Below are 12903 nucleotides of genomic sequence, written 5' to 3'. Positions count from 1 at the left end.
AGAAAGTATGTTACTTAACGTATCTGATGGAACTGGTTCCTTTTGAAACCAAAACTAGACAAGGAGAGCATGAAAAAAAATACAGGGCTAACCTCACTTATGATAACAGATACACAAATATTAAATAAAATTCAAACCTAGTAATGCATAAACTAAAATACTTCAAAAAAAAAAGACCAAGTAGAAGTTATTTGAAAACTGCAGGAATGTTTTTAGGGTGAGAAAATAGATTAATATATTTCATCACATTACATATTTTGTAATTGTTTCTGTAGATGCAGAGAAAGGATTTGATTAAAATTCATCAATCATTCATGATTAAAAAAAGGAACATGGCTTAGCAAACTTGGTATAAAAGGGAGCTGCCTTGCCTTAATAAAGGCCATGTATCCAAAGCCAGTAGCAAACGTTATAGTTTACAGTGAATCTTAGAAGCATCTCAATGAAAGTCAGATAAATCAGGGGTACATGATACAATTCCATCTGTTCATCGTTGCCTGAGAAATCTCAACTGATGCAAGAAGACAGGGAAAGAATAGGAGGTGTAAGAACCAGGAACAGGCAAACTGTCCCTTCGGACTTAACTTTCCGTTTTCATTGTCACATTATGTCCCTTTCTTCTGACTCATCATCTTCCTTATGCTTCTTCAAAGGTATGTTTTAATACCTTCTCTCCCAACTTTTTTTAGTTTGATAATTAGAATGGCTATGTTGTGAATTTAGGAGGGGGATCTCATATCAAGTAAGATGATACATTAGATTGTTGTCTCATTGCTATAAAACCTATCTTCACAAAAATAATCTTCAATAATTCTTGGGACCTGTCCGGAATTGTAATAGCACTTTGTGTTTGTCTCTGTTGACCAATAAAATTGACTTCTCCTCCTCCTCAGAGTGTCTTTAAACTTTCAGGAATGTCATAGGCTTCCAGGTTTATCAGGTATATCTTGTGCAGCCATATGCGTTGTCACTTATATGAATGCTTGGGCAGTTTTTAAAATACTATGTAGGACTGGGAATTGTTCTATCCTTTTTTTATTTTCCAACAAGCTCCAATTAAATTAATTTGGTTTCTTTATGTAGTTTTAATTTCAAATAATTCTTTTGAGCTACCATATTTAAGAGGCTACACTAACTTTGGCTAGCTTTCTGTGTTTGCTTTTGATTAAATAATTTCTTCTTAGTGATTTTGGATTATCCTAGATGATGTGTCTTGAATTATTTATTGATATTAATTTTTCATTTGTATTTGGCACAGCACCTCTACTTTCCTCTTTTTTTGTTGCTGAATACATACACACGTTGCTAGTGATTGAAAAGATTATTTGGCCTTTTGCACACAATAATCTATGTTATTTTATACATGACAATCTAATCTCAGTGTTAAAATATAGAATAAAAAGTTCACCTGTTTCTAAATCAGAGATGGCCTTGTGTATGGGCACAGTAAATAATTTTATAGGGTAATTTCAGGAGTGCTTAAATAGCATAGAGAAGAAAGAGTTGTGAGGACACCAACATCTATGAAAGGAAAAGAAAACAAAAGAGATGAGGGTCTGTAAAGACTAACTTTACCAGCAGTATTTTCAGTATTTTACTCACTTATGCAGAGGATTTGGGCAATATTTACTTACTTATGCATTTTGATTCGAGATGGTAGCACCACTGTGTTAGATCCAAAATCCTTTCATAGTATGAACAAATTGCATTTATTTTTGTTTCCTACAAAAACACAGTTAAAATGCTAAATTAAAAAAAGAATACACAGGTTTTTCCAGGCAGAAGTTAATCCCTTATTAAATTATTTAAGTATATCTTCTTAGTGAAGGGTCTTGAAAAGAGGTAATATATAAAGTCTTTCCTTTTAGGAGGGACTCAAATTGTTAAGTGAAAGCATTAATGTATGGCTTCAAGAAAGAAAACTTTACTATTTTGCAAGAAGAAATTCAGGGTCCCCCAGGATGGCAGCCACATATAAATTGAAATTAACATTGGTAGTTTTCTCAGTTTCTGAGTTATACTATAAACAAGGACTACTAGATCAGAGCCCTGGCTACTGAGGACCTGAGAGATGGATTTCAGAAAGTGAGTGACCGTAGGTGACTGTCTTGGGAAAGCACTACTTTTGAGACACTGGAAGGTACCTTTTAGAGGCAGGGGGTGTATCTTGGAGACTCACTGGTAAAGAGAAAGAAAGAGGCAGCTGAAGTTGTGTTCAAAGGAAATAAGATAAATGAAAAAAAAAAAGACAAATACTGTTTCTGCCACCATAACAACAAGTACCATTTACTAAAGAAACTACACTCCAGTGTAGTCACGGAGGAGGGTATTCTTGAACTCAGAAACTTAGTAAAAAAAAAACTCCCTTCTTCCCCCATGACAAGAGCTACTGCTGGCCCTAAAAAAACAAAATTACAAATTATCTTCAATAGAAAAAGAAGGAAGCATCTGTACTAAGTTACAAGGGGTGGGGGCGGGGGGAGAGAAAAGAGAGAAGAGAGAATGAAAGGAAAAATAAAAAGAAAAGGAAAACCACAAAACAGGAAAACAGAAACTCAGTACTCTAACACAAACAACCTATGTTAAGCAAATAATTGTATCATGAAGTGACCTCATAAATTACTAGAGAGAGAAAGAGAATGAAAGGAAAAATAAAGAAAAGAAAAACCATGAAACGGAAGCAGAGAAACACGTACTCAAACATGAATAACCAATATTAAACAAGTAATTGTATTATGAAATGACCCCAAAAATGAGACACTCCAATACTCAAAATTGAAATGGATAAACAGGAAGATGTATGAAACAGGAGCTGACTGAACTCTACAAAGAAATTGATGAAAAAGGACAAAAATCATTTCAGAAATGAAAACTAAATTACAAGGTACCCAAGAGATGATAGATATTACCAAAAGTTTAGTAAAAGACATAAAGAACAGAAATGAAAAAGAGCGAAGAAAATGTAACTTGAAATAAGAGAGAGAAATGGATCAGAGAGACGTGATAGAGAAAATCCAATGTATTCAGTTCAAGAACTTAAACTAGAAGAACAAATGAAAAATGAACAGAAACATTTCAAATTATAATGAAAAAAACTTTTCAGAAACAAAAGGAGATCTGAATTTCCATATTGAAAGGACTCTTATGTGTCTGGGAGAATTGATCTAAAACAACTAATATTTAGCTGTATCTTTGTGTTAGATCTTCGAATAAAAGGAATAAAAAAAAGACCACTTGAAACCACAAACCAAAAATAAATTAATAATTTAACAATTTAAAGTAAATTAAAAATGAAAATAAATAAAATGGAAAGAAAAATTAGCTTGATATCATACTTCTAGTGACATATAAAGCAAGAAAATGATAGACAAACATTTTCAAGAAATTAAAAATGAGTAATACTTTTAATTTATTGTGAAACATTGAGTAAGTAAAAAACCTCCTATGTCTGTAGAGATACCCAAGATTACTTGTGAATTGCATTTTGTATGACTTTTAAAAAAATATCCTGTGGTTATTGAGAAAATTTTCAAACCTGTATTTTGCTGATGCATACTAAAGTGTTTAGATGTGAATTGTTATATCTGCAACAACAACAAAATAAAGAAAATACAGAAACATGTTTGGAATTTTTCATAACAGCTATTTGGCATTTAAAAATGTCACTCAGATGGCTAGATTTCCATTTTTTATAAATCCTTTATATTGACTGAGACATTTTGTGATTAAAAAGTTTTCCATCTTAATATATGTTACTTTAGATTTTTAGAATAAACAACAGAGTGTCTTTTTCATGTTTCTGTATTTTCTTAGAATTACTTCAATGATTTAATCTTTATTTTTTAGCAGATATTTATTGAAGCTGCTGGTACCTTACCAGGAATCAAGACACTGGCACCAAGCTGTAGTGACTGTCATTGTATTCTTCCCCACCACAGATGTGCAGTGAAAAAGAAAAACACAAATATGTCAGTTCTGTACACACATGCCCCCATGTATTTTTTTCCTAGGTAGAAGTCCTTTTTCAGATATATGATTTGCAAAAATTTTCTCCCATTCAGTGGACTGCTTTTTTAAAATTGCTTGATAGTGTCCTTTGAAGCACAAAACTTTCAAATTTTGAGAGACTGGAAGGTACCTTTCTCTCTCTATATTCTTTTATTGCTTGGTATGTGTTTTATATACCTAAAAATATAGACTTTTAAAATGTACATTGTTAAGTGTTTTACGGTAATGTTTTCATTTGTCAATGAATATTTTACTTTATTTTTAATTGTGGTAAAATATACTGTATTAGTTTGCGAGGATTTCCATAACAAAGTGCCACAGACTGGGTAGCTTAAACAGCAGAAACGTATTTCTTCATAATCCTGGAGGCCAGAAGTCCAAGGCCTAGGTGTCGGCAGGATTGGTTTCTTCTAAGGCCTCTTTCCTTGATTTATAGATGACCAAGTACCTGAGTGTCTGCATAGGGTCTTATCCTGTCTTTGTGTCCTGGTTTCCTCTTCTGGGGACACTATCAGATTGGATTAGGGGTCAACCCTAGTGACCTCATCTTAACCCTAATTAGCTCTTTAAAGACCCTTTGTCCAAATGTAGTCACACTCTGAGGTATTCAAGGTTAGGGCTTCACTATAAATTTGAGTAGGACACAATTCAGCCCATAACAAAAAACTTACCATTCTAATCATTTTTAAGTGTATATTTAAGTGGCATTTATGCACATTAACATTATCCACCATCCATCTCTAGAACTTTGTGTCATTTTTCAATATTGAAGCCATTAAACAATAACTCTCCATTCTCCCCTCTTTTGCCCTGGTAACCATCATTCTATAATACTTACTGTTTCTATAAAACATTATTTAGAGACAAATTTTTATCACTAGTGAAACTCTTCAAAGTACCCCCAAATTAATTATTTTTATCCTAATTCTACCAGGTGTAAACAGACCTTTTACATAGCTAAGAGGCTCTTTACAGTCTGAAAGCGCATGCAGAATTTTGTCTTTATTTGTTTTTTTAATTTATTTTTTTAATTACAGTTTACATTTAGAGTTATCCTGTGTTAATTTCAGATGTACAACAAAGTTGTTCCTGGAAGAGATTCCAGATATCTCATGATCAGATTCCTTAACTTTAGTCTTAGAGACTTGGATCAGTCTTGCTTGATTATTTTTCAAGATAGATAATTCAAGATTTCAGTATTTTTTTTAAATCCTCATCTGAGGATATGTTCATTGATGAGAGAGAGAGAGAGAGAGAGAAAGAGAGAGAGAGAGAGAGAGAGAGGGAGAGGGAGAGAGAGGGAGAGAGGGGGAGAGAGAGAGAGAGAGAAAGAAAGAAAAGGTCCAGAACAGGAAACAGAATGGAGAAAATCAGATTCAAGGAGCTTCAACGCTCATTGGTGGGTGGCTTGCAGTAGTTGGATGTGGTTGAGACGATAGACTGGTACATAGGGAAGGAGTTGCTAGTGATGCGGCTTGAACCTGTTTAGAGCACAGGTTTTGAAGACCTTTACTATGATAAAAAGCACACCCTATGAAAAGAGAGTTCTTAGACATTTTTAAACCTTAGAATGAAAGACAGGACCTGAGAATATTAGGTAATGTTAGCTAATTTTATTACATAGTAAATAAATGCAATCTAAATGCATTTATAGCTATATCATTTTAAAATGCCCATTATGTGCTTCTTCATAGATTATGAATAAATACTGATTATTTCAAAAAGCATTAAATATATATTTTAATATATTTTATATTTGGCATATTTAAATATTTTCTGTATTTAAAAATAATATATACCTTTGCTTTGTGTTTTTTAATTCCTTTTTTCCAGCTCTATGGAAGACTGGACGGATGAGGAACTAATGGAACCCCTGAAATATGCTGAACAACTTCCTGTAGCTCAGATAATACACCAGGTTTGCTTTCAAGCTTATTCTTTTGAAAGAAACATTTTAATACCTGAAAAATAATTGCTTTTGTTAGGTTTTTCAGAGTCATTGTGCCATAGCTGAAAGGCGTTCCAGGCCACCTATTCCTGTGTAGACTCCATCTATTGCATTGGAAGTCTCATTCTAAGGACAATATTAAAAGGCTACTTGCTGTGTAACAGTAGAATTCTTACTTATATAAAACACAGGGTAAAATTAGAATTACCTTCTGTGCATTTCTTAACAACAAGACTTAATTTCAGAAAACTTTCACTTGAACCATTGTATATAATACTTGTTACTGACAAGGAAAAAGAACTATATGATTTGGAGTAATTTTTTTGACTAGTTAAAATGAGAAAACAATATTTCCATACTTCTTCCACCCTACCCCATTATCAACTTTTGTGAAGTATAATTTTGAATGTCATGTGGGCAATTTCTTCATTTCTAATTATAATGACTCTACATCCCTTCTACATAACTCTAATCTTAGAGAAGGCAGTGTAGTAAGTATTTAAAAATATTTTGTACTGTGATTTTGACAGCATATAAAGTCTGCCCTGCTGGGCTAGAATCTAAGAATTTTAAATGGTTTGTTGACAAGAGTTTTGGCCTTTTGACATATCAGAATTTTCAGAATCTATAGATTATAGGAAATATTAAAAGTCCTTGGAGGTCAGAATTTTTTAGAATTTTAATGAATGTTAGCTATTTTATTATGAGTCCTTCTGTATGTCCTTGTTAATCACAAGAATTTTTATTTAGCTGATATGGGTGGGTTAGAAGATGTACCCCTTTGAACTTCCTTAAAGAAATAGGCTTTTACTTTAAAATGTTGGCCATGTAGATAGTTTCATTGACACTAAAATACAATTTTGAAATTTTGGGAGAAATTACAAAAAAAATGGTCAGAAATGTGTCCCTTTGGGAAGCCTATCTGTACTTGGCAATCAGGTTCTATTTATATGTCAGGAATTCCCTAGTGTTGTCAGATCCTAAATGACTGAACAGCCTGCAAATGTCACATTTTAAATTCTGTCTTCATGCCTGACACTCAGCATAAATGAATTAAACAGCAGAGCAGGCAGCAAGTCAATATGTTCTTAACAGTAAGAGTGAGCAATGAAACAGTTTGTGGTTTGTTCAGAATAGGTAAATAGATTCGGCCCAGAACAGTTCACCTGGAATAAAATCTGAAACAGAACACAAGAATTAACCTTTAAGATGGTTGACCAGAGGAAATGTCAGTCATATTTTTGTAACAGGAAGGAGCCAATAAGTTTTGGATTATGTAACAACTGCATTTTGCTATTATACACTATGAATGCAAAGATGAACATTTTTAACCCTGGTGAAAATTTTTATTATATTTTTGGCAGTATAAAAAACTGTATTAATTTAAGCACTGACTTATGAACACTATAATTATAATTCTGTAGCACCTGCATTTATAAAATTTTAACTTTTAAGAAAGTTACATGATAGGGATTCATTTTCTTTTGTTTTTACTGAATAAAATTAATTCTGTTCCAGGGGGTAATCAGGAAAGGTTGTTATTAAACCAGACTTATCTATTCCACTTATTATTTCCCTTTACTGACATACAACTTTGGGACTGTTACCATTGTCTGTATAAGTGGTCTTTAAGAAACATGAGTTATGTTGCTAGAAATTCACTTACAAGTGGATTATTTGGTAGTAATTTTCCCCTTAACCATATTAATAATTAGGTTTAGCCAATCCCAGAAAACCTTTAGATATATAACATATCTAAGTTATAGCATTATTATAGTATATATGGAAGCTCCACCTGTAATTATTTTTATACTATGAGAAACCATTTTTCTTCTAATCTTGACACATGCTTTATCTATGCCTATATGGAGCATGTATGATTTCTATTTGAAATGTTGTTTATGTTTTTTTTAAATTTTTTTCAATATTTATTTATTTATTTATTTTAAAAATTTATTTACTTTTTAAATACATTTGTCTCTGCCTCTCCCCCACCTCTTTCCCTTGCCCCCTCCCTCCTTCCCTCCCTCAGCTCTTCCCCTTTGGTTTTGTCCATGAGCCCTTGCTATATGTTCCTTGACTTTCCCCTTCCCTTCCCTTTCCCCGCGCCCCCCCACCCCTTCCCTCTTTGTCTCTGTTGATTTCTTTTCCTTTCAGTGTTGCTGGTCATATTTTCCTTGCATCTTTGCATTGTTGGTTAGGTTCCGCTTATAGGTGAGATCATATGGTATTTGTGTATGTCTTATATCTCCTATTTGATTGTCTTTCTGGACGTTTTGATTTTTTGATATTCCTTTCAGCATTTTGCCTTGCATGTGTGTATCTGAGTGGATGGATATGTGTTTTTAATGGTACACTGAGAGTCAAGAGTCCAGAGCACCTCTTTTCCCTACAGCCCGGATATCAGAAGGCAGGGCTGTTCCCTGGTAACGGTTTAGAAGCTACAGGAAAGGAGGAGCAAGGACAGGAGCTGTAACAAGAGGAGCAGCTTGAGAAACAGAAGAGAGAGGAATGGGTCTCAGTCAGTTGAATAATTTCTTGTGTATGTTATTCAAACTGCATTTTATTATCAGGAGTTAGGCAAGATTCTTTTCATTCCTTTTTTTTATACTGCCCAATTATTTACCATTTTTTAGGTGTCTTATCAAATATGTTGTATATATAGGAAAACCATGAGACTCAAGTTATAAACAACAGAATTAATAAGAGAAATCAGTTGAGATAGCCATATATAAGTAAAACTGATAACATCTCTGTATTTGCAATAAGCACACAGAGTGGAAAATTAGAAAATTTTTCTTTCACAACAATGAAAAGAACTATAAAATAATTAGGAGTAAATTTGACAGGTATACCATAGGACCTATACAAAGGGGGGTGGCAAACCCCCCCTGCCGTTATCTTCTGGAGGGCGGGCCCCTTGTAGTACAAGCTTCTCCCTCTAGGTGGGTGTTGCAGGAACCCACCTGTATTAGTGTACCAGCTGGTGTTGTGAGAGGCTGTGTTTGGCTTCAGTGCATTTTTTTGTTGAAGTCTCTTTCGAGGCAGTTGCCCACTTCATGTTGGATAATTTCTAGTGCACCTGCCCGCAGGTGCTGCGTGTTCAGCAGTTTTTGATCAAAAATGGCATGACCCCCATGCTCCACCCTTCCTATATATCCAGTTTCACCCCGAGCAACTTTTTCTTATTTCTGTGGATAAAAAAAGTCCTCAAAGGCAAACATTTTGCTGTTGTGGAAGAGGTGAAACAAAAAACAAAAAATGGCAGAAGCACTGCGAGGCATCGAAATCAAGGAGTTCAGAAACTGTTTTGAGCAGTGGAAAAAAAGTCTCAATATGCGTATTGCATCACATGGAGAGTACTTAGAAGGTAACTGAAGTTTAAATATGTAAGAATAAATATACAATTTTTAAAAATATATTTCATTTTTTGGATTCCCTTCTTGTATAATAACCGCAGAAATATACTATGTTTCATAAACAGAAAAATATACCAAATTATTTGATGGTTTCATAAACAGAAAAATATACCAAATTATTTGATGGTGTGGGGAACTTAATATGATAAAGGTAAGCTATTCCCAAATTAGCAATTCTTATTAGAATGGAAGCAAGTTCTTTTTTTTTTTAATGTTAGGGAAAAAAAATGACCACATAGTTTATGTGGAGGAACAAATATCCAATGATTGCCAAAGAAAAGTATAAAAGAGAGGTGCACCTGCCTCACCATCTTTCAGAACACAAACAGTAAAACAGAACACAACCGAGAAGAGTATTTCAAGTTTTCTTTATTGTAATTCACAATAAACACATTTACATACATAACAACACCTGATATATGTATTTGTGCAAATTTAAAAATAGAAATGTTTCTTGAAATAGATATTCTTATTACATATAATTTACACTATTAGTTTCCTATTTTTAAAAATACCAAATAAAGTCTACTAAATTGATTTCAAAAAGCAACAAATAATCCTTACTGGTGGCTTACAAGACTAGAATGGAGAATCTGGAGGAAAAAAATCATTATATTTGATCATTTAAAATATGATTAAGATGATATTTCAGTAGGAAAAGAGTTAATCTTCAATTTGTACTATATCTGAAGTAAATTATGTATAGATTAAAGACTTAAAGTAAAATAAAAATTTTAGAAGAGAATTTAGGCAACTGCGTTTATAATCTGGAAGTACAGAAGAACTTAATGAACATAAAAACCAAGAAGATATGTGTTAGTTCTATAAAAATGGGATGTTTTATATGACATAAGATACAACAGCATTAGAATTAAGGCAAACTGTTTACAAAGAAGACAGCAATAAATTGGTGAATATCTAAAATATATAGAGAACTCTTGGAAGTTTATAAAGGCAAACAAAACAACTTAGTAGAAAAAAAGATGAAAAAAGTGGTTTCAAAAAAAAAAAAATGACCAGTGAATGAAAGAAAAGAGCCTCAGTATCACATTATAAATTCAGTGAACTTATTTTATGTCCATTGAATTGGCAAAAATTAAAAGTATACTTTGTACAACAGTTTGGCAATTCTTTAAAAGGTAAAACCTAGTTCCTTATGACCCAATGATTCCAATTAGATATATAAAAAGCATGCATCCACACAAAAACTTGTACATGCATGATCATAGTAGCATTATTCATAATAGCCAGTAGTTGGAAACCACCCAAATGTCTCTCAACTAATGAATGGAGAAATAAAATATAGTATATCCATATAGTAGACTATTATTTGATGATAAAAAGAAATGAAGTACTGATACTTGCTACAACATGGATGAACCTTGAAAACAGTATTTCAAATTAAAGAAACCAGTCACAAAAGACCACGTATTATATGGGTGCAGTTATATGCAATGTCCAAAGTAGGCAAAAGGTAGATTAGTTGTTGCCTAGGACTTATATGAAAGGGGGAATGGAACTGACTTCTAAATGGGCTGAGTGTTTCTATTTTTTGGAGTGATGAAAATGTTCTAAACCTAGATAATAGTGATCATTGCATACCTCTGAGAATATACTAAAACCATTCAATTTTACATTTAAAGGGTAAGTTTTATGGTCTATGAATTATAGATATATCTCAATGAAGATATTTTTAAAAGTAAAATCATCCTTTTCTGGCAGAGATACTAAGAAGAAGGTACTTGCATACCAGATTGGTAGATATCTGAATTATTTTTACCTTAGTAGAAGCCATCTCGCAACATGTCTTCAATATTTAATATATATATATATATCCTTCAAGCCAGTGGTTCCATTCATGAGTATCTAGCCTGTACTACTGATACATATATAAAATAATATATGAGAATCTCAGTACAGTGATATTTATATCAGCCTTACTTGTGGCTACGACAAATTGGGAACAACGTAAATGTCCCTCAGCATAGTTGATATAGTGTGTATGATTTTCAGAAGTCATAATTCAGTGGAGGAAATATGTTTTTCTATAGTTTCTTATAATTGGATTTATTTTCTTACCAACCAACTTTTTTCTCCCCCTTCTGTTTTTGACTAATGGAAGGAAATTTAATCAAGTCACTCACACCCAGGATTTCCTCCCTCTTCCATTCTTTCTTGGGACTGTGGAGTTGCAGCATAGGCAGTAGGGGTAGGTAGTTGATACAGCCTCGTGGCACTGAGGTATTCAGTGTTTCTCTACTCAGATGTACTGTTACATTACATGGTTTTGGATCAGCATCTATCTTTTCTGTTAATCACTGAGACTACTGGTGTGCAGAGCACAACTGTTAATTATCTCTCCATATGGCTGCATAGCCCTAGCAGTGTTAGAGGAAGAAAACAGAGTAGGAAATGGAAAAGACTAGCTCCTTATTTGTTGTCGTTCCCTTCTTGATTTTCTCCTACTTCTGACTTTCTTTTCTTTCTTGCCCTATTCCTTCATATTTCCTTCTCTTTAATTTCTGTAAGCTGAAGTTATATGAATTCTTCCCAAATGCTGGTGAACTTAGTATTTTTATTAGAAAGTAAATAAAATACAGTATCTGCTGTATACAAGATAAGTATGATGATCATTGTTGAATTTAAGGATCTTTGACATACTAAGAAGCAAAGAGAGTTAAGAGATCTTAAAGTTACAGAGAGCTTGATGAAGTTAATTGGTTGACAGACCTATTTATGATACTCAGGTTCCTTCATAGCCAACAATGGTAGCATTTATTAAACATTTATAAGCAGGTATGCAAATTATAAGATTAATTATATTAACAATTTAGGGAATCTAGTATACTTACAATAAAATAAAGAACAAATCATAGGAAAGCATAATATGCAATTACTAATGTAAGGGGCATTACTAAATATGAAAGCACAACTAATCCTTTTAAAGATTTATGAAGTTTGTTAGGACTTAGAATGTTATGAACAACAACAACAACAAAATACACACAAAAAGTAGTTTGGTTAGCCTAGCATGTTTATGTTGATAATTTATCTTTAAAGGTGATTATGTTTTTTCTTTTAATCTGTTCACTAGGAAGGAAGGTATAAAACTGTCTTATTGAGACATGTACGGAGAGAAGTTGATAATTAGTCCTTACAAGTAATTTTGTTTACGTCACAGATGTTAATCTTAAAATTAAACCACTTTTTAAAAATAGCTTAAATTTAGGATTAAGATTTGAACTATGTGAGTAAATTATGGTACTTTTATAGAAACTTGGTATATTTTTCTTTGTATAAAAAATTGCATGTGCATGGGTCTGATAATTTTTTTAAGACTTAGATTCATTTCACTTTAATTTGTAAACATAAAAAGTTGATTAGCACCATGTAGAATTTATTGAATTATAAAATAATGACAATGAAGGAATTTAAAAAAGCATCAGAAACAGAAGGTTTTTAAAAAGAAAACTTTGTATGTAGTTAGGAATATATGTTAGTAGTCTCAAGTACAGATATTTCTTAAAC

General features: G+C 32.7%; 1 protein-coding gene across 1 annotated transcript in view; it reads left to right on the top strand.

The window, feature by feature from the left end:
- The window catches only part of PIGK (phosphatidylinositol glycan anchor biosynthesis class K), a 99499-nt gene that overhangs the window by 53263 nt on the left and 33333 nt on the right, over nt 1–12903 (top strand). The window contains exon 10 of the mRNA XM_054566866.1: nt 5842–5926. Within this exon, the coding sequence (XP_054422841.1) occupies nt 5842–5926 (85 nt within the window). The remainder of the gene's footprint in view (nt 1–5841; nt 5927–12903) is intronic.

The sequence above is a fragment of the Pteronotus mesoamericanus genome, unplaced genomic scaffold, assembly GCF_021234165.1.
Source record: "Pteronotus mesoamericanus isolate MK-2021 breed Mesoamerican mustached bat unplaced genomic scaffold, CSHL_Meso_final contig_181, whole genome shotgun sequence".
In the NCBI taxonomy this organism is placed as follows: Eukaryota; Metazoa; Chordata; class Mammalia; order Chiroptera; family Mormoopidae; genus Pteronotus; species Pteronotus mesoamericanus.
This window is presented reverse-complemented; position numbering and strand designations above follow the sequence as displayed.